The 25,161-nt window shown below is 34.5% G+C and overlaps 3 protein-coding genes across 4 annotated transcripts; 1 reads left to right on the plus strand and 2 right to left on the minus strand.

The window, feature by feature from the left end:
* Window positions 1–968: 968 nt before the first annotated feature.
* On the minus strand, window positions 969–7,802 carry LOC114729929 (casein kinase II subunit alpha). Its single transcript, XM_028916959.1, has 10 exons — window positions 7,366–7,802; window positions 6,837–6,966; window positions 6,274–6,468; window positions 5,344–5,501; window positions 3,641–3,731; window positions 2,914–2,979; window positions 2,431–2,513; window positions 2,271–2,334; window positions 2,119–2,187; window positions 969–1,338 (listed from the first exon to the last, which is right to left on the minus strand). The coding sequence occupies exons 1-10, from the start codon at window positions 7,767–7,769 to the stop codon at window positions 1,279–1,281; spliced, it is 1,320 nt and encodes a 439-aa protein (XP_028772792.1). The 5' UTR covers window positions 7,770–7,802; the 3' UTR covers window positions 969–1,278.
* A 6,504-nt stretch (window positions 7,803–14,306) lies between these two features.
* Window positions 14,307–17,587, plus strand: LOC114729924 (mitochondrial outer membrane protein porin 2-like). Its single transcript, XM_028916950.1, has 6 exons — window positions 14,307–14,451; window positions 14,576–14,643; window positions 16,306–16,416; window positions 16,502–16,588; window positions 16,673–16,881; window positions 16,986–17,587. The coding sequence occupies exons 1-6, from the start codon at window positions 14,403–14,405 to the stop codon at window positions 17,290–17,292; spliced, it is 831 nt and encodes a 276-aa protein (XP_028772783.1). The 5' UTR covers window positions 14,307–14,402; the 3' UTR covers window positions 17,293–17,587.
* Window positions 17,588–22,588: 5,001 nt separating this feature from the next.
* Window positions 22,589–24,067, minus strand: LOC114729925 (60S ribosomal protein L26-1-like). Of its 2 annotated transcripts, none has more exons than XM_028916952.1 (2): window positions 23,547–24,067; window positions 22,589–22,894 (listed from the first exon to the last, which is right to left on the minus strand). In XM_028916952.1, exon 1 carries the CDS (start codon window positions 23,988–23,990, stop codon window positions 23,550–23,552), a length of 441 nt encoding a protein of 146 aa, XP_028772785.1. In that variant the 5' UTR covers window positions 23,991–24,067; the 3' UTR covers window positions 22,589–22,894; window positions 23,547–23,549. The 2 variants fall into 2 exon arrangements, with proteins under 2 accessions (XP_028772785.1, XP_028772784.1); XM_028916951.1 differs by having other exon boundaries at window positions 22,589–22,926.
* Window positions 24,068–25,161: the final 1,094 nt, after the last annotated feature.

A 25,161-nucleotide genomic window follows, 5' to 3' on the forward strand; every position in this document is an offset into this window, starting at 1 on the left:
TTGTATGGAGTTCGGAGGAATTCTTAGCCCATACCAAGTTAAACGATCATCATTATAATGAAATCCCTATTACAGGGAAGGCGTATGTTATGCATTTCAATTGGGTACTAACTTGAAAAAGATGGCTATAAGAAAATGAAGTATTCTAAGCTGAGTCCAGTAGCCCAAGCTTTGTCCATCAAACTTGTGGATAATAATGCTAATAAGCTATGGGGGATGAAGAACCACAACATCCCCAGAAAATGTCAGAGTTGTCCATCAAACAAGAAGGAAAAAGGGACAAAAGCACGAAACTTTTTTTTCTTACGAAAAATGGTAGAACCATTCATCGGCCAATGGCTTATTAAAATTTTATTTTATACATACATGGTAGTTCACTGTATTAGCAGGCCTGCCGTATCTTTTTCCCTGACTTGTCCTGTGCTTGTGCGTTGGTATCAGAGGCGTTTAATTATGTCTTGCCCCGTCTCAAAAATTTTGGAGAATGAACAGAAGCGAAACAGGATAAATTGGCCTCAACATGAGAGATAGGACAGCCTGTCGCATAATATTATCTTGTTTTTAATTTTTATGAATTTATTTTACTTACAAATCATTGCTTTCATTATACTGATTACAAGTAAATTCTTTCATATTGGCTATTATCGTGCGTTGATGTACTCCATATACAGTTAGTTTTCCATCACGTGCCAAATAACTCATCTTCCATCATTCCACGCTCCATATTTTAACAATATTTTTATAAAGCATTAAATCTAAGTTTCGAAAAGAATCGGAGGACGAAACAGCTCCGTCCAAAAGTTCAATATACTACCTTAATTTCCATGTCATTCAAACACCAATCACGGGGAAAAAAAAAAACGAGAAATTTGACGAGAACTTATTCGGAACCGTACATTTTTTTAATCCCCTTCCATCCAAAATACAACATAACAACCAGGTGAAATGATCAACGAAGAAATTGTCCGATTCCAGAATATAGTAAATCTACTGAAATTTGAAATGACTATCAGTTCAAACACAGAAAAAGCGCGCAATTACTTGAATTGAATCAACAATTAATTCCGAAATTAGGAGCACACAAACAAATGAAACTGTTCAAAGACCCGAATATGACGAGGGGATAAAAAAGCAGGAGTTATTTTCAGGTAAAATGACTTTTACAACAGAATATGGGCAGAATCTCCTAAAAGCAAGTTCCACCAGAATCATAAGTCCTGCCACCCAGAGGAAGGAATACTGTGACCAAGAGCAAGTACCATATCAAGCAGAAACAACTTAATGAGTACGAGATCGACTGCTTTCTGCATTTCTAACAGGATTGAAGTAAGGATGGCTCTGCACAGAAATAATATTTTACAAGTCAATGAGCATTCCATATGTTTATATAACCGTAAATGAGATATAAAGAAAACAGTTCATATAAGGAGATGGCAGAAATGAGAGAGATAATTTATTATTTCCTCTAGTCTTTAATATAAGAGCTAGTTGACTAATTTGAGCAGATTAAAAAAATTTGTTAGGTTAGTTATTTGTAATAAATAAGTACTATCCTTCTTAAAAAATCCTTGCTAATTATGTACATTAGGTGGATCTACCATTTGATAGAACTTTTAACACGTGCAACTATTACAAATTACTTTGAAAAAAATAAATAAATATAAGAGATAAAGTGGATTGTAATCTTATATTTACAACCAAATTGAATGTTAAACTTTTATATTAAGGATCAAAGGTAATATATAATGCAAACAAATAGAACATCAAAGACAATAATGTATTCCACTTGCCGCAATAGACCTGTTACAGTCATACAAACAACCGGGCGCAGAAATTAACCAGCTTTTCTTTCTTTCCTAGGGAAGAATATAGCAACTTTCGTAGGTGAAAGTAGACCCCACAAAATGAAAGATCATACTAGAACTATCAAATTTGCAATTGAAACTTTTTGACAGGGATTTTCTGGACAAAATTTATTAAAAAAATGTCAAACAGGATTTATAGATTCAAACCATAAAAGCAAGGGAGTCTTGGGTCAACAGTCCACCTTTACCCAATACATAAACATGTCATTTGACATAGGGCAGTAGAAAACGATGATTAAAACTTAGGCCTTACCATGGCTTCTTTTGCGGTGGGTCGTTCTTGGTGATCATATCGCAGTAACTTGTCAACAAAGTCAATAGCCTTTGAAAAAAGAATTGTACATATTAGAATAAAATAATAGCAATAAAGGTAGATGCATACAATAAGTACATAATGCATCGTACCTCAGGAGCAGCCAAATGTTGATTATCAACGTTAATGAACTTCGTCCATGGCTTGCGACTATGCCTGTCACAATATCGGAGCATTTTTCATCATAACTTGACATAATACTTAAAAAACTAAAAAGTGATTAATATAAAATTTGTGAAATCACAAATAAACCTCCCAACAAGTGCTGCAAGATTCGGGTCCAACTCTATCCGATACTTGTTCAAATATGCATACAATTCATCAGTCCCAAGTACCTATAGAAGGGAAGAAAAAAAATAAATCTAATGTTTTCCATCTCTCTCTTTAACATGCAAGTTGCTTCAGTACATAACTACACACAGTATTGAAGATATCATTTTGCACTTCTGAATCAGTTTCAGATTGACTTTTCAGGCATGGAATTCCTTTCACCAAAGAAGAGGGAAATAAGTACTTGACTAAAGGATATCAGAAAAATTAGGCATCAAGATGGGAATGGAAGATAGATATCCTCAAAATCCACTATTTAGGGGAAGGGGGAATTCAAGAGAAATTCCCCAGAATGGACAAGGGTGCAAGTACAGACCATTCCCATACCGGGGGCAAATGCAGCAGTAAATCATCACCTCCTACCATACATAAAATAAATACCTTGTCAAATGTTCAGACACTTACTTTTGCAATTTTGACCAGTTGATCATAATTATCATGTCCATAAAAGAATGGCTCTTTACGAAAAATCTGTAAAACATCAACCTCAAGGTAAGCACAGCAGGAAATTGAAGTATATGCACTGACTTCAGAAGGATCGATTAACATGTCGTGCTAGTGAAGAGAACAAAGTGCACCTCTGTCTAAATATGCAATATAAGAACCAGACAGACACCCTAATAGTAATTGAAATGTGATGGGAGTAATGAAGGTGGTAGTCCTATTAAGGAGTATAGTTTTGAGGGCAGACAGCTTTGGTAGAAGTCAATCGGCCCAAGCTGACTAGTTCAAAGATGGAGAGGTGGACTTTAGGGCAGAAAAGGAAATTGCCCAGGATAACCAACTCAGGGGAAAGCTGGCAGAATGTTTGCCATCACAGACAGTTTAACGGGAATGTCTAGCATATTTTGGGACATGTGAAGCATTTTTGCAGAGTTTTAAAGGAGTATCTAGCTTCTCAAACTGCTAGAACCCTATGATATTTTGATGCACATTCTTTTTATTTCTTCAGATCTTTTCTTCTACATTGCTCAATTTGATGGATCATTTCAATATCGGCTAGTGCTTTATTTCATTCTACTTTCCTGAGTGTTGAATGAGACAGAATAGCCTATCCCTACATCTTTAATGCATTATTCGAAGAGGTTTCAATTCAAATGCATTACCCAAAAAAAAAAAAAAGGTTGCTTACCATGCCAGCAAACATACAACCAAGACTCCATAAATCTAAAGAGTAATCATAGTCTTGAAGATCAACAAGAAGCTCAGGACCTTTGAAATATCTACAAATAGTACATGTATAACGAAGAGGGTCACAAACAAATAAGTTTTTAAATAGATGATGAAGCCAACAACTAGATCAAAATTACAAATAAGCCCACACATACAATACCACCACCAAGCCTCATCCCACTAGATGGGTCAGCCACATGGATTGCAAAACACCATTATGTTCTATCAACAACCAAGATTTTGGAAAGCCCACACATACATACCAGAAAAAAAGCATCAGCACTCACATACAGGGGGAAGAAAGGATCGCCAAAGAGACCATTGAGATGACTGTAGTCAATCAGGTCATTCCAATTTTCCCCAAGGTTGTTAGCAGCAGATTTAATGCATATAGCAAATTGATTACACTCTGTCTGATAATCTACATATAATGGTTGGTTGACTTAATAATCTCATTCCTACTCAATGGAGATTGCCACATTAATATGTCAAGGAAAACTAGTTGAAATCATTATTTTGCCCTAATGCATTGATAGTAATGCATCACTTGACATTCCTACTAAAACATTGGAATGAAGGGTTTACTCGCCCTACCAGCACTACTAAAACTTGCAGCAGAAGAGGTCGTCAGACGAGAGAAGATATAAAAGGGAAGAGGGTCCAAGGAAAGTGGTCAAAGTATAGCATCAAGGGTGTATTCTAGAAGAGCCCTGGGAGTGGGGAGGCTAGGGGGTAGAACGGGGAAGTCATGATAATAACTAGGCTACAGCTAATGGAGAGGGGCAAGCTAGAAGAGAGACAGAAAAGTGTCCAGAACTTAGAAGTTAATCAGGATCGTGCCTTGCTGTGGTGGATCAGTGAAAAAGTTTATAAAAGGATACAGGAGTAAGCTAGCCTCTCGAAAGCTAGCATCTGCTTTTTCTTTCTTTATATCCTTGTTTCTGTTATGTCTTGTATGGATAAATGAATTTGATATAGTTTTATCTGTTTCTGGTAAATGAAGGATTACCATACAGGGTTTATAGAGCTTTAGAATCATTCTGTATTTGCATTTAATCAAAAGTTACAAGGGAATACTACAATGCACTACCATCTGTATACTAGGGATTTCTCACATACTTCCCCAGATTATAGAAACCCAGGTGGCAAGTTCCATCTAAAGTATGAGATTATTTCCATAGTAGTCAATTTCATTTCATTATTATATCCTCCATTTCATTCCAACCTCTTGAGTCCGGCTGCAAAGAGGGAATGAACGAGAAGGAGCGAGATATTGGAAAATTTATGTTTTAGACATATATATATCTCATTAAATTAGGCACGTCCATTCAACAGACATAGCTAAAAAAAAAAAAAAAACATTCACAAGCCAAAGGAACATAAAACTTTCAATGTAGCAATGACTCATTCTATTAATCATTATAAAGCATGACAATATTCATAAAGTTGAGTGTTGCAATATTTTTAGATTTTTTTCCAACAAAAAGTGGGACGTAATAAATCTCGAGTAGGTGCTAAAAGCATAAGGTGTGTAGAGAGTAAATGCTGCGACCAAAAATAAATTAAAGTCAGAAAGTACGGAAAAATGACCCATTGCTAACTTTTCCTACAATGGACGAGTTGAAATAAATAAATAATAACAAATTAAACATGCAAACAAACCTTGAGGCAACTCGAACATTATACTCTTTACCGGGATGATAGAATTCTGCAAGCCCCCAATCTATAAGGCGAAGCTTACGCTGCTCATGGTCAATCATTACATTATGTGGCTTTACATCACGATGCATGATTCCTTGTGAATGGCAATAATCCAGGGCCTGCAAAACATCTCCAAAAAACTCAATCAACTCTTGCAATTTAATCAAACCACAATCACTATATATCAGAACAGTTGGATAAGTAACAAGATTGCATAGTTAAAAACAGAAAAAAAGAAAGTAGCACAAAATATACATCAAATCATAAATCATCATATATGAGCATTAATGACTACAGAACCCAATCAAGATAACCACATGACACATGAACAGATAAGTACAGACACACACACTATCCTGTGTGAGCATTGTTCACAAAGCATAATCCTTTCAGTGAAATATTTTACTTAAAGCTCCATATAATTCTAAAACTAGTGATAGAACAACATGCTGTTGAGATCCTGGACATCAAGCCTCTGTGGACGACAAAGTAAAGGATCTATCACCATTAGACACTGTCAGAAACTCAGGATCAAGATTGGAACATGAGGCACTGCAAATATCTAAAGTGTAAATTGAAAATCATGAGAAACAATTTGAGTTGACCTAATAACCAGAGGTTTGTATGTAAGCCATCCTGAAGCTTCAGGTCACAGGACACCAACAAAAAAGTCACATTGCTCATCAATTAAAGACAAATATGAGGATCAGGGTATATTCTAATTTAGCTCAGCAAAAAGAAAATTTCATTAGTCATAACAATTAATTTCACTAAGTGGGAAAAAAGAAAGAAGAAAAGATGACAAGACATTTCACAAGGCTAACACAGATATGAACGCTAGTTCAGGTACAACATGATGAGTTCACAGTAATTAGAGGAGATTAAACTTACCTTTAGAAGCTCATAGATGTAATATCGTATGTCATAGTCCGACAGTGTGGGATAGAGCACTTTAAAATCAGTGTTGTTAACATATTCAAAAATAAGGCTTGGCGTCTTTGACTGCTGATCCCTGACAATGTCAAGCAACTTCACAATATTGGGCCCTCCGCAAAGATTCTGCAATATTTTGATCTCCCTCTTGATCTGCATTCAAATCAGGAGTGGACCAAATGTGATATAGGGAGAATGAAAGGATATTTGTAGGTTTTATACCAATATATAAAATTTATTGTGTTTTAAATTTAAACTGATATCACGACGTTATTGGGCAATTGGCATTAAGAAGTGTTTCGAAGTGAATTAGAAACATTTTGACCCATTTTAGACATCTTTCAACCAGTTTTGCCATTGCAAATTTTTTTGGGAGAAACTCTCACTGTTTCCCCGGGGGGCAGAAAACATCAATTCATCACCTAACAATTGAAATGCAACAACCAAACTACCAGAGTAGCATTTTGAACAGCGAGAAGCCAAATTACGCAATGATAAAAAATTTCAATGCCACAAATCACCTTCTTCTTCTTCACTGGCTTCAGAATTTTAATGATGCACTTTTCATTATCTGTGCAGTGAACGCCCTCAAACACCTCACTGTACTTCCCCCTTCCCACCTTCCTTGAAACCTCGTAATCATCTTGCCCCCTGAAAGTCATAATAATAAGCATCCACAAACATATAATGAACTGAGAGTAAGCAATATCTTTTGAAGATGACTCCAAATACCAGGTCCTCAACTTTCAGTTCATTTGTATTGGGCAAAAGAGCATTCTTTTAGACCAGGGAACAGATTTTGGCATAAGAAAGGCTCGCTTAAAATAAAATATCAAATATTATGCCTCAAATTAGCTCAATTTGTTATTCATGTCCAAAAAATCTAGTAATACTTTCAAATAACAAGCAAATTGAGAGGGTCTTCATCAGCATGGGCACACAAAAACAGAGAAACCAGCTTCCCCTTCCATTTTACAGCATTTTTCACCCAAAATACCCAAGACCATAGGTATCAAAATTCGGAGAAAATTCTACCATACGGATTATTACCCCCACTGGACGGTAAGCGACTCATAGTCCCAGTACTCCTTAGGACGGACAACGTTGACATCGGCATAAACCCTCGCCTTCGAGGCAGCGCCCGGTCGGCGAATGGATTTTCCAATCTTCTGCGCCAGAGTGTTGGATGGCGACAACGACCGCAGTCGGTCGTCGTGTGGTTGCGGTGGCGGATAGCACTGGCGAGCGCTTGAGAACGGAGTTGCTGCTAACGCCGCGAAGTGCCGGAACACAGAAAAGGGGAAAAACAATTGAGAGGACAACGAGAGTTTATAAATCCAGGGAGAGAAAGAAGCAGGACAAGAAGAAGAACAAGAACAAGAAAACGGAGGAGTGCGCAGAAGAGAAAAGAATCTATCCCGCGAGAAGGTGAAATGGAAGGGCCTTATGGCCATTAAATCGCAAATAGGAAAAAAGGATTCAGTAAAGCATCCATCCCTCTTCAACTCGCGCCTCCTTCCCTTTTTTCCCCTTTTTTTCTTTTTCTTTTTTCTTTTAGCTTTATTTTTATTATCCTTTTTTTTTTTTAATAACTGTTTTGAAAGACAAACTTGCTTCTCTTTCATTTTTGGGGACCATCCTTCTAGGAAGAAGCATATTTTAAACTCCCACCAAAAGAAGTAAGTTTTAAATGAGACTTTTTATACTTTTATCATAAATTTTGGAATGTTTTAATTCCATTGACATCATGCCATGCTAGTTTGTCACCGGTTTGAATTGATAGAAATTACCCAAATATTTGAAGGACAAAAAAAAGTAAATCAATTCAATAATTAAACACTTCTATACTACTCGTACAATATTTACAGTAAATCAATTCAGGATCAATTTAGGATTAGTAAATATTGCGTTTTTATCATGCTACCCCTTATTTTAAACAAATTAAAAAAACAAACATGTCGCCTCCGCTGATCACCAGCTGGGAAAGCTTAGAGGGTGTTTAGATAGAAACAAAATCATGAATTTAAAAATACTTTTACGGTATACAAAGTAAATATGTGAAGGAGTTTATCTCGATTTGCAAAAAAATATTTCTAAGAAGTGCTTTTGGGTTACCTAAACACCCATTTAATCTTATATTTAAATATTCCCCTCAGCACATAGAATGGCAATAATTGATATACACGTAGAATGAAAATAACTGATATGTACCGGTAATAATACAAGCTGAGCAATAAAACATAGGAATGCTAAGTTTAAACTCATTTTGCTTATATTGCCCAGCATCTGAGGGATGAGCATGAATCACGCTTCCCGAAACTTATTGACCCATCATAAATTTTGTATTATATATTCATGATATTGACCTAAAAGAATCATGGCTGCTTTTTATTAAAAATTACCCATCGGATCTTTAATATAAGATCTGTTTAACTAATTTAATTAGATTAAGAAAGTTAGGTAAATTAGTTAATTATAAGAAATATGACATATTTTTCCTAAAACACTATAATCATCTTTTTTAATATCCTCCCTCTCCTTTCTACTTGATTATGGTTGAAGGAGTATCCATAAGGGTAATTTAGGAAACACTGATAAATATAAGAAGTAGGTATTATATTTAGAACCAAAATCAACTCAACAGTTAGGTCTTATATTAATGACAGGAGGAGTATAACTTCATTTCATTACATCAATTTCACATCTATAAAAAACAAAAAGAAGGGATGAAAATTGCGGTACATCCTGCGTTGTGTATATACTCCTCCGGTCCTAATTATAAGACCCAATTGACTTATTTGAAGAGATTAAGGAAGTAAGTTAAGTTGGTTATTTATAATAAATAAGTGTTGTCATTCCTAAAATATCCTTGCTAATTAAGTATATTGGCTAAAACTATCATTATTAGAAGGATTATCTTGGAAAAAAATGCATAAATATAAGAGACAAAATGGATTGGGTCTTATAATTAGGACCAAATAAAAAGTCAAATTGGGTCTTATAATAAGGACCGGAGGAGTATATTTTTTTTCACTTTCATTTATAAAAACATTTTATTCGGCTTGTGGCAAATTTCTTTTTATATTTTTATTTGCTTATACATTTGAACCTGACTTGAAAAATTTGAAGTCGCTGACCCTCTTATGTATTCCAAGGAAAAAAATATTGCATATATATTTTTGGTAACGCACTAAAATAAGCACCATAAAAATACATAACCAAAAAATTTATGCTTTATAAGGCAACACCGATAAAATATAAAGATTAACAACTCCAAAATGAACCTCGTTGTATTGTTCTACTTTTTAGCTGGAGTCGTCCACAAGAAATTGCAACATTAAGGGCCATTTGATATCAATTTATGCTTTATAAAGCACCACCAATACGATTTAACATCTCAAAAGGAAGCTTCTTGTATTTTTCTACTATTTATTTATTTATTTATTTTTAATACAAGAGAGGACTATTCCCAATTAAAAAAAACATCAAGGGGCATTAAATCTCAGACACTCTGCAGGAACAAGAGTCCTCAAGTGAACCGGACAAACATCAAGTGATGAGGATTTAGATAAGCCCTCTTTTGCCAACGCATCTGCCAAACAGTTCTGACCTCGTGAATTATGTTGTATTTTCAGCTCCCAAGCATGTTTCATAAACTATGGAATCTGCATAAAACTTAAGCTGTGTCTATTGTTGTTGTGTTCCTTCTCCATCAGCTCAATAAGATTTCTTGCATCTGATTCTAAAATGACTTTTCATCCCAAGCAGGTTTGAGTCCTTTAAATATACCCCATTCCTCTGCTTCAGTTGCACTACAATTCCCAAGATACTGAGTAAACCCTACAAGCCAACAACCATTGCCATCTCTAATTACTCCCCCGCATCCAACTTCACTTTGGGATGTTGTCATTGCACCATCTACGTTAACTTTAACCCATCCAAAAGAAGGTGGTTGCCAAGTTAAATTTCCAATTATAGCTGGAGTTCTAGTAGGAGTAAAATCATGTACCTGTGTGAAACTCTTCCATATCTGCATAATAACAATTGCCGGTTCTGCTAGCTTCAAAAAATCAACATTAAAAACAGCACTATTTCTCCACTTCCATAAATTCCAGATAGATACAGCCCATACTAAATCCCAATTTCCATTCATATTTAGCCCCATATCTCTTTTTAGGTTTAAAGCAAACCAATCTCTTAGAGGAGCCGCAAAAAACTGTGCATGATAAATGGGATTTACAAGCTTCATCCACATATTTTTTGCAGATACAGAGTCTCGGAATATATGCATTTCATCTTCATCATAGATATTACACTGTGGGCAAATAGCAGAGGTTGAAGACCATTTACTTCTCCACATGTTCGTAGGAAGCCTATTATGACGAGCCATCCAAAGAAAGACACGGATCCGTTCAGCTCCTTTCCGTTTCCAAATAGTCTCATACACATCCCTGCTAGCATTGGACGGCTTTCCTTCAATTAGATAATAGGTGCTTTTCACAGTGAAAGACCCATCCGTGGTTGCATTCCAAACTAAAACATCATGGCCAGCTGAAGCCATAGGTGGCAGCATGGTAATCAACCTTTGAAAGACATTACTGGGTATAATTGTGGCAAGTCTTTGAAAATCCCAAGCTCCATGTTTAACCCAGTCAGCTGCTGTACTATTTTCTTCCTCTGCCGTTAGAGATTGCAGACACATATCTTTAATTGCTGTACCATCAAATAACCAATGGTCAGTGAAGAACTTCACCATTAATCCACTTCTGATATTCCATTTCATTCCCTTCTCAATGATTTCTTTTTGCTGACAAATAAATTTCCACAATGAAGAGTCTCCTGTTTTGTAAACCAACAGATTTTCTTCGTTATTCATCATATACTTGTGAAGTAACACATCTACCCACAAGCCTTTAGAACCAGTAATAAGTTTCCAAGCACTTTTAGCCCCACAAGCATTATTAAGAGAAGATAGTCTTTTAAAACCAAGACCACCATATTGTTTAGTCAGCACGATTTGATCCCAACCCATAGGATGAAATCCATTTGCTTTCTGACTAGTTCCCCAAATGAAATTCCTTTGCAACCCCTCAATTTCATGACAAATAGGGAGAGGGAGTTTTTCCAACTGCGTAAGATAAAGAGGAATAGCACTCTCCACAGATTTTGCTAAAGTTATCCTACCTGCCACAGAAAGACAGTTTTCTTTCCAAGAAGGAAGTTTGGATTTAGCCCTCTCAATGATATAATGATAAAGTCCCTCTGGGTTTCCCCCCTTTGGTGATTGGAAACCCAAGATATCTTCCTATATCAGTAGAAATCTTCATCCCAGCAATGCTACAGATTTTCCTTATTGAATCAGCAGAAACTTTAGGAGAGAAAAATATAGAAGATTTGATTTTATTGATTTTCTCCCCAGGAGCCATGCAAAAGCGATCAAGACAGTTCATCATAATAGTAGCCTGCTGTTCAGTAGCCTCTCCAGAGAGCAGAAGATCATCGGCGAACATGAGATGAGAGATTGACGGGCCTCCTCTAGATATTAATATATATTTCTAGCTGCCCCTGCTCATTACTTCATTGATAACATGTGATAACCTATCCATACATAGCACGAACAACAAAGGCGACATTGGATCCTCTTGAAAGAGACTTCTATTAGGAACAAGATATTTTGTCTGTCAACCATTCCATAGCACATTATAAGAGACAGCGAAAATACAAGCCATAATTAAATTAACTAACTTGAGCTCCAACCCAGCATCTATTAAAGTTTGGTGAGGAAAATCCTATCAGATTCGATCATAGGCCTTCTCCAGATGAATTTTCAAAGCCGTAAGACCTTTTCTACCTCTTGTCTTCTTCATAGTATGCATAATTTCTTATCCGACAATGATATTGCCCTGAGCTTGATGGCCTTTAATGAAACTCATCTAAAAGGTTGAGATTAATTTATCCATGATCTTCTTAATCTACTAGTAATGACCTTTGTGACACATTTGTAGTGTACTGTGCGTAAAGAGAGAGGCCCGAAGTGACTCTCCAATTCTGAATTCTCTCTCTTGGGAATCTCTTGGGAATCAAGGAGATAAGAGTTTTATTAGACTCAGCAAAAGGACATCAACTTAGGAAATTATTTTCATATTTCCATCATATAAAAAAACATGATGCTACTATTTATTATATTTTATAACTATTATTTATTTTTTTAATTTGTTCAAAAAAGATAATTTAATCTGCTACCGATAAAATTATTTTTATCTTACCATTTCTTTAGTCTCATTTCATTACTGCTATCGAACAATACTATAATATATTTTTTTTTTTTAATCGAACAGGCATGCATTAGTTCTCTTAGTTTTAATTTAAGTCCTTCCAAATTCTAATTGAAGTTACATTTTTAATTGGTTGCGGGTTAGAGGAATCATTTATTAAAAATAATATGTTGCGTTAAAAGTAGAATACGTCGAGATAAAAATAAAGTTATGTTAATCAAAATACACTTAACTCGACCCACAATTAATATTGTAAAAAATTGTTGAAAAAAGCACAGCACTCAATTAAAAATCCCAACAATATTAAAAATAATATTGTAAAAAATTGTTGAAAAAACTACTCAATTAAAAATCTCAACAAGGGATAGTTTGATTTGTCACGAAAGAGCCTAATTGAGGATATATTTGAGATAACATTTAAAAATATTTATAAACACATTTTGTATACAAGTCAAAATAAAGTTTTTCTCACATTAAGTATTGTGTATATCACCGTGGAAAGCCATGAATCTTTGGAATGACAAGCTTTATATGCTGCCATGAATTGATGACGTGGCTTGTCCAGGAGATTCCGCTTCATTTTCTTCGTTTCTATGAAAGGCCTGTCACCTTGTTCCTGTCTGTGTAAATCGTTAAATAGACCCCTTATCAATGGATCCTTTTATTGTCACTTATCAGCTGTCAACAACTAACCCAGATTTGTGTTGGCAGCAAATGGATAATCTGCAGTCAAGATCAAGACCAGATATAGTGTTTTTCATGAGTAGATTACTGATTTGGGTGATGGTGGTTGGTTATTTGCATTAAATTTTTCAAGATATGAATTAGGGACAAGAATAAATAGATCCCAAAAACAAATTAATGATAGATAGGTCCCAAAATTAAAAAAAAAATTATTAGTAACGATGTAAACAAGGATATATTTATGAGTTTCAAATGTAAATAAGATATTTAATATTTAAATATAATTTCCAATTTGCAGGTCTTGTTTAGGATTGTTTTTTTTTTTTTTGGGGGCTGAAGTTTAGGATTGCATATTTAAAACTCTTTTTTTCCCCAGAAATTCTCAAAAAAATTGTCATTTTTCCCATTAAATTATTTTTAAATTAAGAAAAATTTCATGAAATTTAGCATTAATAAGAATTAAATACTAAATTATGTAAACGTCTTTATATCGTCCAAAAATTCTCACAAGATATACTACTCATAAATTATAAACACAAGTCGCATTAGATTCATGTATTGTAAATTAATTATACTACTTCTGGTCCTTAATATAAGACCTCGTTTACTTTTTATTTTGGTTCTGAATATAAAACTCCTATTCACTTTGTCTTTAATATTTATGTTTTTTTCTTAAAATAATTCTTTTAATAATAATAGTTCTAGCCAACACACTTGATTAGTAAGGATATTTTAGGAAAGATAACATATATTTATTAAAAACAACTAACTCGACAATACATATTTATTACAAATAATTAACTCAACTTATTTTTTTAATCTTTTTAAATTAATCAACTAGCTCTTATAATTAAGATTGAATTATATTGATAGGCATTAATTTATAGGTTTGTGACGCACTTGGTTCCCGGTGAACCAAGGCCACGTGTCCCTCTTTAGTCCTTTGCTCCTTCGCCGCTCATGACCTGAGGAAGCTCGCATCTAGCACGGGCAGCACAACCAAACATATTCGGGATTAAATATTTTATTGGTATATAACAATTCTTCATTTCCACACCACACCTCGATTCGGTTCTTCCTCGATTTCTGTGTGGTTGAAGCAGATCTCTGCGCAACAGGCCTGCGAAGATGAGCAAGGGACCAGGTCTCTTCTCGGATATCGGCAAGAAAGCCAAAGGTGATTTTGCATTATGAAGATCATCTATCATCTTTCACTTAATCTCTGTCAATTTTATAACGATTTGATGTATAGTAGTTCTTACTGGAGCCAAATGATTGAATGTATTTGTTCTGGCTCATAGATCTTTTGACCAAAGACTACAACTCCGATCAGAAAGTCACCATCTCCACCTACAGCAGCGCTGGAGTGGTAAGGACTTCGCAATCTGATCCTTCCACATATATTTCAATTCTGGTTCCTAACTTCAGATCGCGGTTAAGTTTCCCTTACATTTGATTAAGCGTTCACTTTTCATGAAAGCTGCAACTCTAATTCTGTTGAAGAATCCATCCAATTCTTAGCTTGTATTTTGAAATGATTTGAGCACAAATTAGCTTTCTATTTATGTTTCTTTGGGATTTCTTCGATCTGCCTGCCGATTTACTAAATACAGTCACCCTAATTAGATCATTATCTATCAAGCTGTTCTAAAATTGAGGCCATGATCTGACAAGATGCATATGAGGTATTTGTCACGCATGGTAACTGTATTAATGGCAAATGAGAGCGAATGAAGAAAGCCCGAGAGGCATGGCCTAGTTTTTTGAATAAAATATAAAGTTGCCTCCCAATATTAATGCTTGTATGATGGCTTTCAGATTTATTGGTGCTTAATTTTATCCGCACGTAGGATAGAGTATAGGCAGAAGTTAATGCAGATAAAAAGATTAAGAAATGAAAGATATCGGATGAGTCTCTCCTGTGTTGATGTTCTTCTATCTTTGTTCATGTTGTTCAATTCGGTCTTTGGAGGTCGAAGTGAATTCTCTTGTACTTGTCTTTGCTCGATGAGAATCTGACTTGAAGTCTTGTATTGATTGCGCTCTCTTTGTGCGCGTGTCAGCTTGTACTCGCCATTGATCCATCTGGGACTGGATGTTCTGATGACTAGAATTACAAAGCTTCTTCTTTGCTTTACAAAGCATAAAGAAAAAGGTTAAAAAATAAATATCTGATGTCCAGATTGAGAGAATTGAAAAGATGATCGACGAAACTGGATTTGTTTAGAAATAAAATTATTGAAATAGATTGGCTAGATTTAATAGATGAACGATCAACTGATCTGAGCTTCTCTGGAGCTTATGTAGACATCACAATATTGGAGAATCACGCTTAGGATTTTCCTCTGTTTGCCCGTTGGCTTGCTTCCATTAGATTATTGTAAACTTCATGTTTCTTTGCTGTAGGATATGGGATATTGAATGTGCATTAGTGGCAATGAAGGCTTCCTTGTTGTTGGTGGCATCTTGACGTATTTGCTCATTTTTTGCATCTAGAGTACAGTTTTCCTACCTGTGATGGTTAGGTTGAGTAAAAGAGCTGTGCCAATTATGTAATGTCTCGAGTTCAAATTATGTGAGTGGGAAAAGGCCATGCAAGGAGAGATTCCCTACATAAGGGACGCACAATAGAAAGTTCATTTTCTTTAATGGGTAATGGGATCCAAATGTGGCACCAATATGTCCCTTTCTTCAATTGGCAAGTTATAAATGTCTATGGGATACTTTTGTAACTTTTAGCTAGACGTTAATTACTAACTAAATAATGGGTTCCATACAATGTATTAAATCTCACTTAACAAGCCACATTGTTCACAGCTTGCTACAGGTTTTAATAATGTATAGATATAGATATAGATATAGATATGTAGATGAGTGGCAACGGCGGATATAAAGCAACATATCAATTAGGAAATTCTGCAAGTTAGCTGGGGCATTTGACCTCAGTGTATTTCGTGGATCTGCCCCTAGCTTGCGATACATGTGATTTGTTGTCGTGAATCTGATTTTATTCCTTTTTAACTCCTTTCAGGCCCTCACTTCAACAGCTGTCAAAAAAGGAGTAGCCTCTACTGCAGACGTAGCAGCACAGTACAAGCATAAGAATGCTGTTATTAATGTCAAAGTTGACACCGAATCAAATGTAGGTTGCTATTCTACGTGTGTATGTAATAACATTGTAGCTTTCTCCCACCTGTAATCATCTTATTTGTTTACTCTTTTGTCAGATCTCCACAACTCTGACATTCACAGACATTATTCAATCCACCAAGACCATTGCCTCATTTAAGCTGCTTGACTATAATTCTGGCAAGGTACAGACACGATGTTCCTTCTTTTTAGCTGGGAATTCAGTTATTTTGGTTCTTATAATCTCTATATTTTTTATCTTCTGACAGCTGGAGGTTCAATACTTCCATGACCATGCTACCTTAACAACCGCCCTTGGCTTAAAACAAAACCCCGTAATTGATGTTTCTGCCACTATTGGTACCCCTAGCATTGCATTTGGTGCTGAGGCAGGCTATGACACTGCAAATGGTAGTTTTCCTAAATACACTGCTGGGATAAGTGTGACAAGGCCTGATTCTTGTGCTTCCATAATCTTGTAAGATTACTCTGCCTGTTAGCGAGATTAATGTTCCAGGTCTCTGGCAACTGTACCCGCACTCGCTAATTTTTACTAACCATATTTTGATTTCTTGTATTTAGGGCCGACAAGGGAGACAGCATTAGAGCATCCTATTTACATTATCTAGACCAACCCAAGAAGAGTGCTGCTGTAGCAGAGATCACTAGAAAATTTTCCACAAATGAGAACACGTTCACGGTGGGAGGCTTATTTGCTATTGACCATTTGACACAGGTCAAAGCAAGGCTCAACAGTCATGGAAGACTCGGTGCCCTCTTGCAGCACGAAATCATGCCCAAGTCAGTGATGACTCTCTCTGGTGAGGTTGACGCCAAGGCCCTAGATAGAAATCCCAGGTTTGGGTTGGCCATTGCTCTGAAACCTTGAAGTTCTTCCATTTAGATTGCATGACTAGGACTCCAAGCTTCATTTTTTTTTGGGTGACCCTCGAATGAAGGGCTAAATAAGATCCACAGATGAACGTGTTTCTAGTTTCTTCATTACTGTGGATAAAATTTTTCAATATCTTGCAATCAACCACTCGTATGTTTACCAATTTTATGTTTCGATTCTTCTTTCCCGCGTCCCATGTACATCGTGAGATGAGGAAGTCCTTTTATTTGCGTGGACGAATCTTATCCATGTATTCTCCAAATTCCCGATTTCAGGATTGTTTTCTTTCTTCTTTCTGATATAATCAAATTTGTTTTAGTTCAAGTGGTCCTTGGATACGGTTTTGTGCGTGATGAAATCTAGTGGGACGGATGGGGGGTCGAGACTGGACTGGCTATGGAGTGCCCCTGAAGTTTTCAATTCGATGCTATCCAATCAGAGAGGCAAAAGTCTTCATTAAAACTTGTGGGACAACACGAGGCTATCTTTCTTACCTGAGTATTTTTCTTAATTTGCAAGCTAACACTTGCTGAGCGAGATTAAACCCGGATACAGGTGCCGCAGGACTAAAAAAGTTTGGTAATGTGAAAAAATGTTTTTGAAAAACACTTCTTTTGTAAAACGAGATAAACTTTTTTATATATTTACTTCGTAAAAACATTTTTAAAATCATAATTTTATTTCTACACAAACACCTTCTTAAGAGGGTTTTTGTCTTTTTTATCTTAGTAATAAGCTTGCAGCTTGTGCAAAATTATACTCAGTTATGCAAAAATCTTCATTAATGTCAATGTATATATAATTTATCGGAAGTCGTCCTATATGATACAAATTACAAGTATAATTACTGTAGTAAGAGAAGAACTAACTTGGCACTAGAACGGAATCAATCACGGCATCAAGCACGGTAGAACTACAGTGCTTCCAATGTGTTTTTTAAGAAAAATAAAAGTTTTCAATTTTATTTCCAATTTTATCTTTAAAAAAGTCGGAACTAGTTAGAGAGAAAAAAACATTTTAGTATTATTTTTTATTTATAGGGTGCTAAAATTTTTTTTTTACATAGATATACAATTTTACCTTTATTTTATTATTGTGTTGACTTAGTTTATACTGTAACATGCAAAATAAAAAATAAAAAAATATTTAAAAAATAATAAAAAATATTTATTAAATTAAATTAAATAATATTTTATTATTATTAAATTAAAAAAAAAAGAGAAAGAAACAGCTTTCGGTGGAAAGCTGGGAGCATTTGACAAAAGGAAGAAATTGGGGGAGTAGCATTTAATGAAAGATGGAAAAAATGGAATAAGGTAGTTGGATGGTGGAAGGAAAAAAGAATAAAAGGGAGTGGGGAGACCGAAGAGAGTGAGAGAACGGAATAGAAAGAGTGGGAGAACAGAAGGAAAGAGTGGGAAGAGCTGCTGAAGGTCAGGACAAGTTTTGAAAATCATTTAGGTACACAAAACTATTTCTTGTTGTCAAATTTTTTTATGAATATTTCCTATATATTTATAGCTTTATATTATTATTATCATTATAATGTTTAGAGAAAATTTTACTGTGTGGGTACAGAGTAAATATGGAGTTTTGACAATATATGACTGTAGAAATTTAAAGATCCACTATTAAGGAATTTTAACTGGTTTATTTTTGTTGAATGATTATTTTGAGAATTTTAAACTAAGATTTTAGTTGAAAAATTTGTTATTTAGACTTGTAATATGTTTTCACCGATTAAATTTGAGTTAAATCATTTATTTGAGTTATTTAATATATTATTGAGGTTTTAATCAGTTTAAATATTGAATAAGTTAAAGATATATTTTTGAAATAATTTGTGAAGGCTTGAAAAATTATAAATTGAGAATTTTGTGAAATTAGATAAAGCTACAGTTTGTTTATAATTTAAAAAGAAATTGTTTGGTTTGGGAAAAATTTTAAATGAGATTATAATAAATAATTGAGAATTTAATATAAAATATTTAGATTTTGGGTAATAAAAATATATATATACTTTTGTTAAATTTAAATAGCCTTATATGTAAATTATTTTTCAAAATAATATCTATTATAAATGCCTAGATTTGGGAGAGTTAATATATTTATGTAATTTTGGTTTAGAGGGTAGTCTTAGAATTTTAGAATAGCTTTGGAGTAGTTCTGAGTTTATATTAATAAATATTTATGTGCAATTTTGTAGACTTGAGAATTTTGGAGTAATCTTTGTGTGAATATTTGTAAGCTAAAGAGTACCAGGTAACTCTGAAAATTCTTTCTTGTACATGTGAATTGTGTATGATTATATTGTGGATTTACTAATTATTATATTCCTGAAATATAATATTATGATTTTTGTAAAATAAATGTTTTGGTATGTTATATGATTTTATTAAGATTTGTTGCTAGTAATTATGATCAATATTTAAATATATTAATAGCTATGAAATTATCATGAATTGCTATTAAATGGTATATAAGTTTTATTGCTATCTTATTTTTAATATATTTGAAGAAGCATTTATGATGTAACATTGTTGGCATCTAACATGTATTGTTGGGCTAAGGATAGAAGGAGATTGTATGGATATAAAATTACCACGTGGTATGCCATCACTCGGTGCACAGTGGATGGCACTTGTCAGGGCCCCTTCTTCCATGTTTTCCTTTGGCCAGGAATTCATTGGAGCTGTAGGACATGTGACACCTCCCTATTCACAAAGGAGGGGAGCCATAATCCGAGCTTGAGCTCTATATCTTTGGCCGGATATATCTCTTGTATCGGTGAGCTTGGAATAATTCAGTAAAATGGATTAGTTCCTATCGGACTATGTGTTAGCCTATGGCTCCAGTCAGCGGTATAAGGGTGGACGGTGATATAAGGGAGGCAGCATATTGCATTATTTTTGGATATATTGAAAAATAAATTGAAATTGAATTGAATGTATCAAATCTGTGATTTTTAATATATACATATATACAGACCTATAAATAGATTTTTGGTTTATCATATGTGATTTGCTTGTATAGGTTAGAATTTCAGTAGTTATTGAGACGTTTGATCTCACCCCCCTATATTAACAATTTTTCAGGCAAAGGATCTAGTAGGAATCAAGGGAAGGCACCAATGGAGTGAGCCTTGAAGGCTTTTGTGCTCCTCAAGCACATGCTATGTTATATTTTTATTTGCCATGACTATAAGACTTTAATAGTTTATGCAGTTAAAGATATATTTTTGAAATGTTTTGAAATTGACTTGTGGCAGTATTAGAAATATGTATGGACTTTTCAATTAAATATATTACGTATACTGATATAATTACGTGAGGTGTTACATATACAAAGTATAATATATATTAAATAAGAATAAAGTTAAAAGGTTGTTAAGTTTAAAATGAGAGTTAATAAAATTTAAGATTTGTTTTAGTCGGTGTTAAACATGTTAAAAGTAATTTGTAAATAGAACCCCATGAGTATTTGTTTTTAGCTACACTTATTTATTTTTGTTGGTTAAAAGTATTACTTTGTCCCTTATTATAAGATCTTTTTAATTAAATTGTGCGGTTTAATAAAACAATTAAAATTAGTTAAAAACAATTATTACGTAGCAAATGTAATTTTTTTCCCAAATATACACTAATATATAAATGGATAGATGTGAGAAGTAATAGTGAGATAAATAAAGAAAGAAATGTATTAAATGCATTAAATTAGAGGTAAAATAGGTAATAATATATTAAATATTCAGACAAATTCAAAAAAATTTTATAAAAAAATAATTTAATAAAATAAAGGACAAAGAGAATATTTATGTTTTATTCAATGATCTAAAAGTTAGGGATTCAAGTCTTAAAACAGCCTATTTATTACCAGCTTCATTTAAAGCACCAAAAAAAGGAAGCCAAAGCCTAACCGACATGACCCTAAACTCAAACCCTACTACGTCAAAAAAAAACCCTAAGCTCCAATCAATGTCAGAAAGTCACATGCGCCACCATTGTTGCTGTCACGAAGATCAAGAGCCACTAGTAAACATGAGAAGCAAGGGATGAGGGTTCAAAAAACCATTCAAATGATCCCATCCCTTTTAACAATGAAGCATGTTCACCACCAACACGCAACTACTGATAATTCCGTTTATTTATTAATTTTTTTAAAATCAAATTCATTAGAATCTTCTCTCTCTTCGCCTTCTCTCCATTCCCTTCGAATTTGCATTAGGGAATCAACACCAAGGAAAACATTCGCTGTATCAGGGATGCATCTTGGATAAAGGAGGTTATAAGATGATAAATTTGTATTTGCGGGCCCCTTTCTAAAACCTCACACTGGTTTCTTAGTGCGATAACGAACTAAGAAGCCGCAATCTTCAATTTCTGGGTTTGATTCCAGGGTGCTCAAGACGTGAAGCGTGTGAGGGTAATTTCCCGATCATTCAGCGGTGGTCTTTGTTTCACGGTGTTGCTAGTTTTCTCCTTCCCCCCCCCCCTCGTTGTTCTCCCACGCGCTATTCATTGTTCGTCTCATTATTTTACATTACCGTCATGCGGTTGTTTTTTCCACACATCAACTGTCATGCTCCCCCACCCCCCATAAACTGTTATGCGGTTTTTTTCACATCAACTGTTATGCGGTTATTGGTCTCCTACAACCCATTCACGGTCTTCAGAGTAATTACTAGTAGTCATCAATGGCAACTCTCCATTCTAAAGGTGAGTGATTAGTACAGACAAATCTATGGTTTTTAAGACAAAGTTTTCTCTTGGCACAAAGATAAAGCTATTTGGTCCTTCATCACCCTATTGCACACATTCTTAAGGAGTGGAATTAAGCCCAGTTTTGGCTTGAAAATTACACTAAACGGATGCAAAAAAAAAGGGGATATCATATCAAGACACACCACATTATGCAATAGAAATCAAACTAAACATATTCGTTAATCATATTTGATTAATTTCTAATAGAATCAGATCAAGTAGCTCTAATTATTAATGTATCCTCTTTGATCATTTCGAAAGACTAAACTATAATCCAGACTGGAGTATGGTTAGAAGGGGTCTTGCATCGGCACCAAGCAGCACGGGCATGAGCCGTAATTGTCCAGCCTTTCTATAGCATCATGTTGGTTATTCCACCAAGCCGAAAATAAGAAGATCACCTCAAGTTGAGCAAGAACACACACACACAGATGCAATCAAATATTGCGATTCATCAATGTTATAACTCACGTTACTTGTTAGAACTGAAGTCATATATGGAATTCGAGATTTCTTAGTGGGGACTAAAGTTATGATAAAGTTATGATCATTTCAAGATATTTTTTTCAAAATAGTTTTGAGCCTAATAAATCTATAAATAAATACAAATCGGAGATTTAGTGAATATAAGCCTAAACGACAAAATTCAACAGAGGCACAAACCAAATCTACCTCAAAAATTAACTCCAAACAAAAAAAACAATAAAAAGTAAAATGCAAGGCCTCCGAACCAGAAGATACTGAGGGAGCAAGGGGCAGAAAACAAAACATTCAAAGCTGATCCGACCAAAAGAGGAACATTTTCCACGCATCACAAGCATTTGCTTCTTCAAGTTCTGCAGATTTTTAACGAAAACAAAGCTATGTTCCGCAGATTTTGAAACACACATACCAACAATTTCAGTCTCCAGTTTCATGACCAAATACAAAAACGCTATTACCAGACCATGTAAGCAAACATGAAGTTTGAAGGCAATCAGATAACTAGCAACAATAAAGCAAACGACAGCATAATCAAAACCAATTCAGACTTGTTCTTCTTGACCAAATCCCTTCACCCGAATTCCAACAAATTTCATATAGGGTCATTAAAAGAGAACAAGGACTGAATGAAATTACGTTATATGGCCAAATCTCCAATACCAATAAGTTAAATTCAAACAATAGAGCACATAACACACACACACACACATTTTTCCCATGATCAGATTCTCCTGTGCGACCACGGAATCATCAAATATGCACCAACCATTTAAGGGAAGCTCAGCAGTAATCATACCAAAATCAAATAAGATGCAGGCAACTATATTTAACAATAATATCAAAACTTCCATTAAAGCAAAACAAAAAGGCCTCCAAATAATGGAATTGTTCGCAAAAAAAAAAAAAAAGTGACCTTCAATGTAAAAGAAACACAGTAGTGCTAATAAACGGAACATCAGTTTCCTCTAATTGAAAATAGATATAATAATATTTCGAGAAATTCACCAACTAATCAACACTTTGCATAATGTCCTCAGCAGTGAATTTGGTTCCCTTGTCCTTGTCAGCAGCCGCACGACCCTTGGCCTTACGATCAAGCAATGACTTACGATCCTTATCCAATCTCAGCTTCGTGATCACAACTTTCGATGGATTGATCCCAACATTAACGGTTGATCCATTTACCTTCTCGCGGGTAATCCGTTCGATATGGATGACCCATTTTCGACGGTAAACTTGAACGACCTTGCCGTCGCGTCCCTTGTAGGTACCTCGAACAACCTGAACCTCATCGTCCTTGCGAATAGGCATAGATCGCACGTTGTACTTTGAGCGGAGATCGTTCGAGAGCGGCGCACTCATAATCACACGGCGAACACTCGACGGCGCCGTAAAGTGGGCCTTGCGACTCTTGCGGCGAGAGCTTGAAACTCTCGGATTGTACTTCATCTTCGCTCTCTTCTGAAACAAACGAAGAGCTAGGGTTTTTCAGTGTTATCCGTGACGGCAAACAGGAATAACATGGAGAGCTTGCGAGGTTTATAAAGGCAAAAACTCTGTATGGTTTTCCCTTGTTTTTTTGGTACTTAAAATATGAAATGGATCGGGTGGTGCTTAATCCGACCGGATCAACCCATTATCTTGAAATTATATTGGGCCATAATATTTCGAATTTTATTTGACACTGTTGATCTTGTCCGCCCAATAAAAATAGTCTTAAAACGATATTTTGATTCAAAAATGAAAAAAATGTATTACCAAAAAAATTAAAAATTTTTTTTGGCAAAGAACATGATGCATTAACATTTTTTGCTGTAAACATATTTAACTACCAGAGTTATTTTTATTTGGAGTCCAACCATATTTGAATTTGATTTAATAACATAAGATGTTAAATATTGTATTAAAAAAAGGAATACTCCCTTCAATTTTAGGAGTTAATTGAAATGTTTGCTTTAATCCTGATGAATGCAAAATTTCATTTCACTTTACATCTCAAATTTATTTTCTTCCCAAAATTATTCTTATTAATTATTAATTATATGAATAAATTAATGAGCATAATGATTAATGCTATGTTTGGCTCAATTAAGGGGAGGGGAGGGATGGAAAGGAGGAGAGGGATTTTAACTATACTTTGTTTGATTTAGGAGGGGAGGGGAGCTAACAAGAAATGGACTATTTTGTCATTGTGCAACTTAGATAGGTTTTTCATTTTTTTTATTTTTTCACTAAATAAATATATGATGCAATTTGCCAACTTTAGCAGATCCGTGTAAAAAAATTTTAATTATTTGTTCAGAAAAATTTTGCACAAAAATTCATCACAGGACATTTGAAAATAGAAACAAATTTTGAAGAGAGAAGTGTGAAATTTATAGAGAAACGTTCAAATTCCAAATATTTTCCCAAAAATTGATTAAAAAAATCACTATCTTTTGTCTTTAATATAAGAGATAGTTAACTAATTTGAATAAATTTAAAAAATTAGTTAATTTAATTTTTTTTAATAAATAGGTATTATCTTTAAATTAAGTGTATTGGCTAAAACTACTATTATTATAAGAACTATCTTAAAAAAAAGAAATAAATATGGTAGATAAAATATATTGAGATTTTA

Source organism: Neltuma alba, unplaced genomic scaffold (assembly GCF_004799145.2).
Source record: "Neltuma alba isolate B1F8T4 unplaced genomic scaffold, ASM479914v2 tig00012694_pilon, whole genome shotgun sequence".
NCBI lineage: Eukaryota > Viridiplantae > Streptophyta > Magnoliopsida > Fabales > Fabaceae > Neltuma > Neltuma alba.

Coding starts and splice junctions, on each gene's coding strand:
- LOC114729925 (XM_028916952.1), bottom strand. CDS start 23,990: ATGAAGTACAATCCGAGAGTTTCAAGCTCTCGCCGCAAGAGTCGCAAG.
- LOC114729929 (XM_028916959.1), bottom strand. CDS start 7,769: ATGGCCATAAGGCCCTTCCATTTCACCTTCTCGCGGGATAGATTCTTT. Junction 5,502..6,273: donor ACATCTATGAGCTTCTAAAG/GTAAGTTTAATC, acceptor GATGTTTTGCAG/GCCCTGGATTATTGCCATTC. Junction 1,339..2,118: donor CCACCGCAAAAGAAGCCATG/GTAAGGCCTAAG, acceptor ATTTCTGTGCAG/AGCCATCCTTACTTCAATCC.
- LOC114729924 (XM_028916950.1), top strand. CDS start 14,403: ATGAGCAAGGGACCAGGTCTCTTCTCGGATATCGGCAAGAAAGCCAAA. Junction 16,417..16,501: donor AAGTTGACACCGAATCAAAT/GTAGGTTGCTAT, acceptor CTCTTTTGTCAG/ATCTCCACAACTCTGACATT. Junction 16,882..16,985: donor TCTTGTGCTTCCATAATCTT/GTAAGATTACTC, acceptor TCTTGTATTTAG/GGCCGACAAGGGAGACAGCA.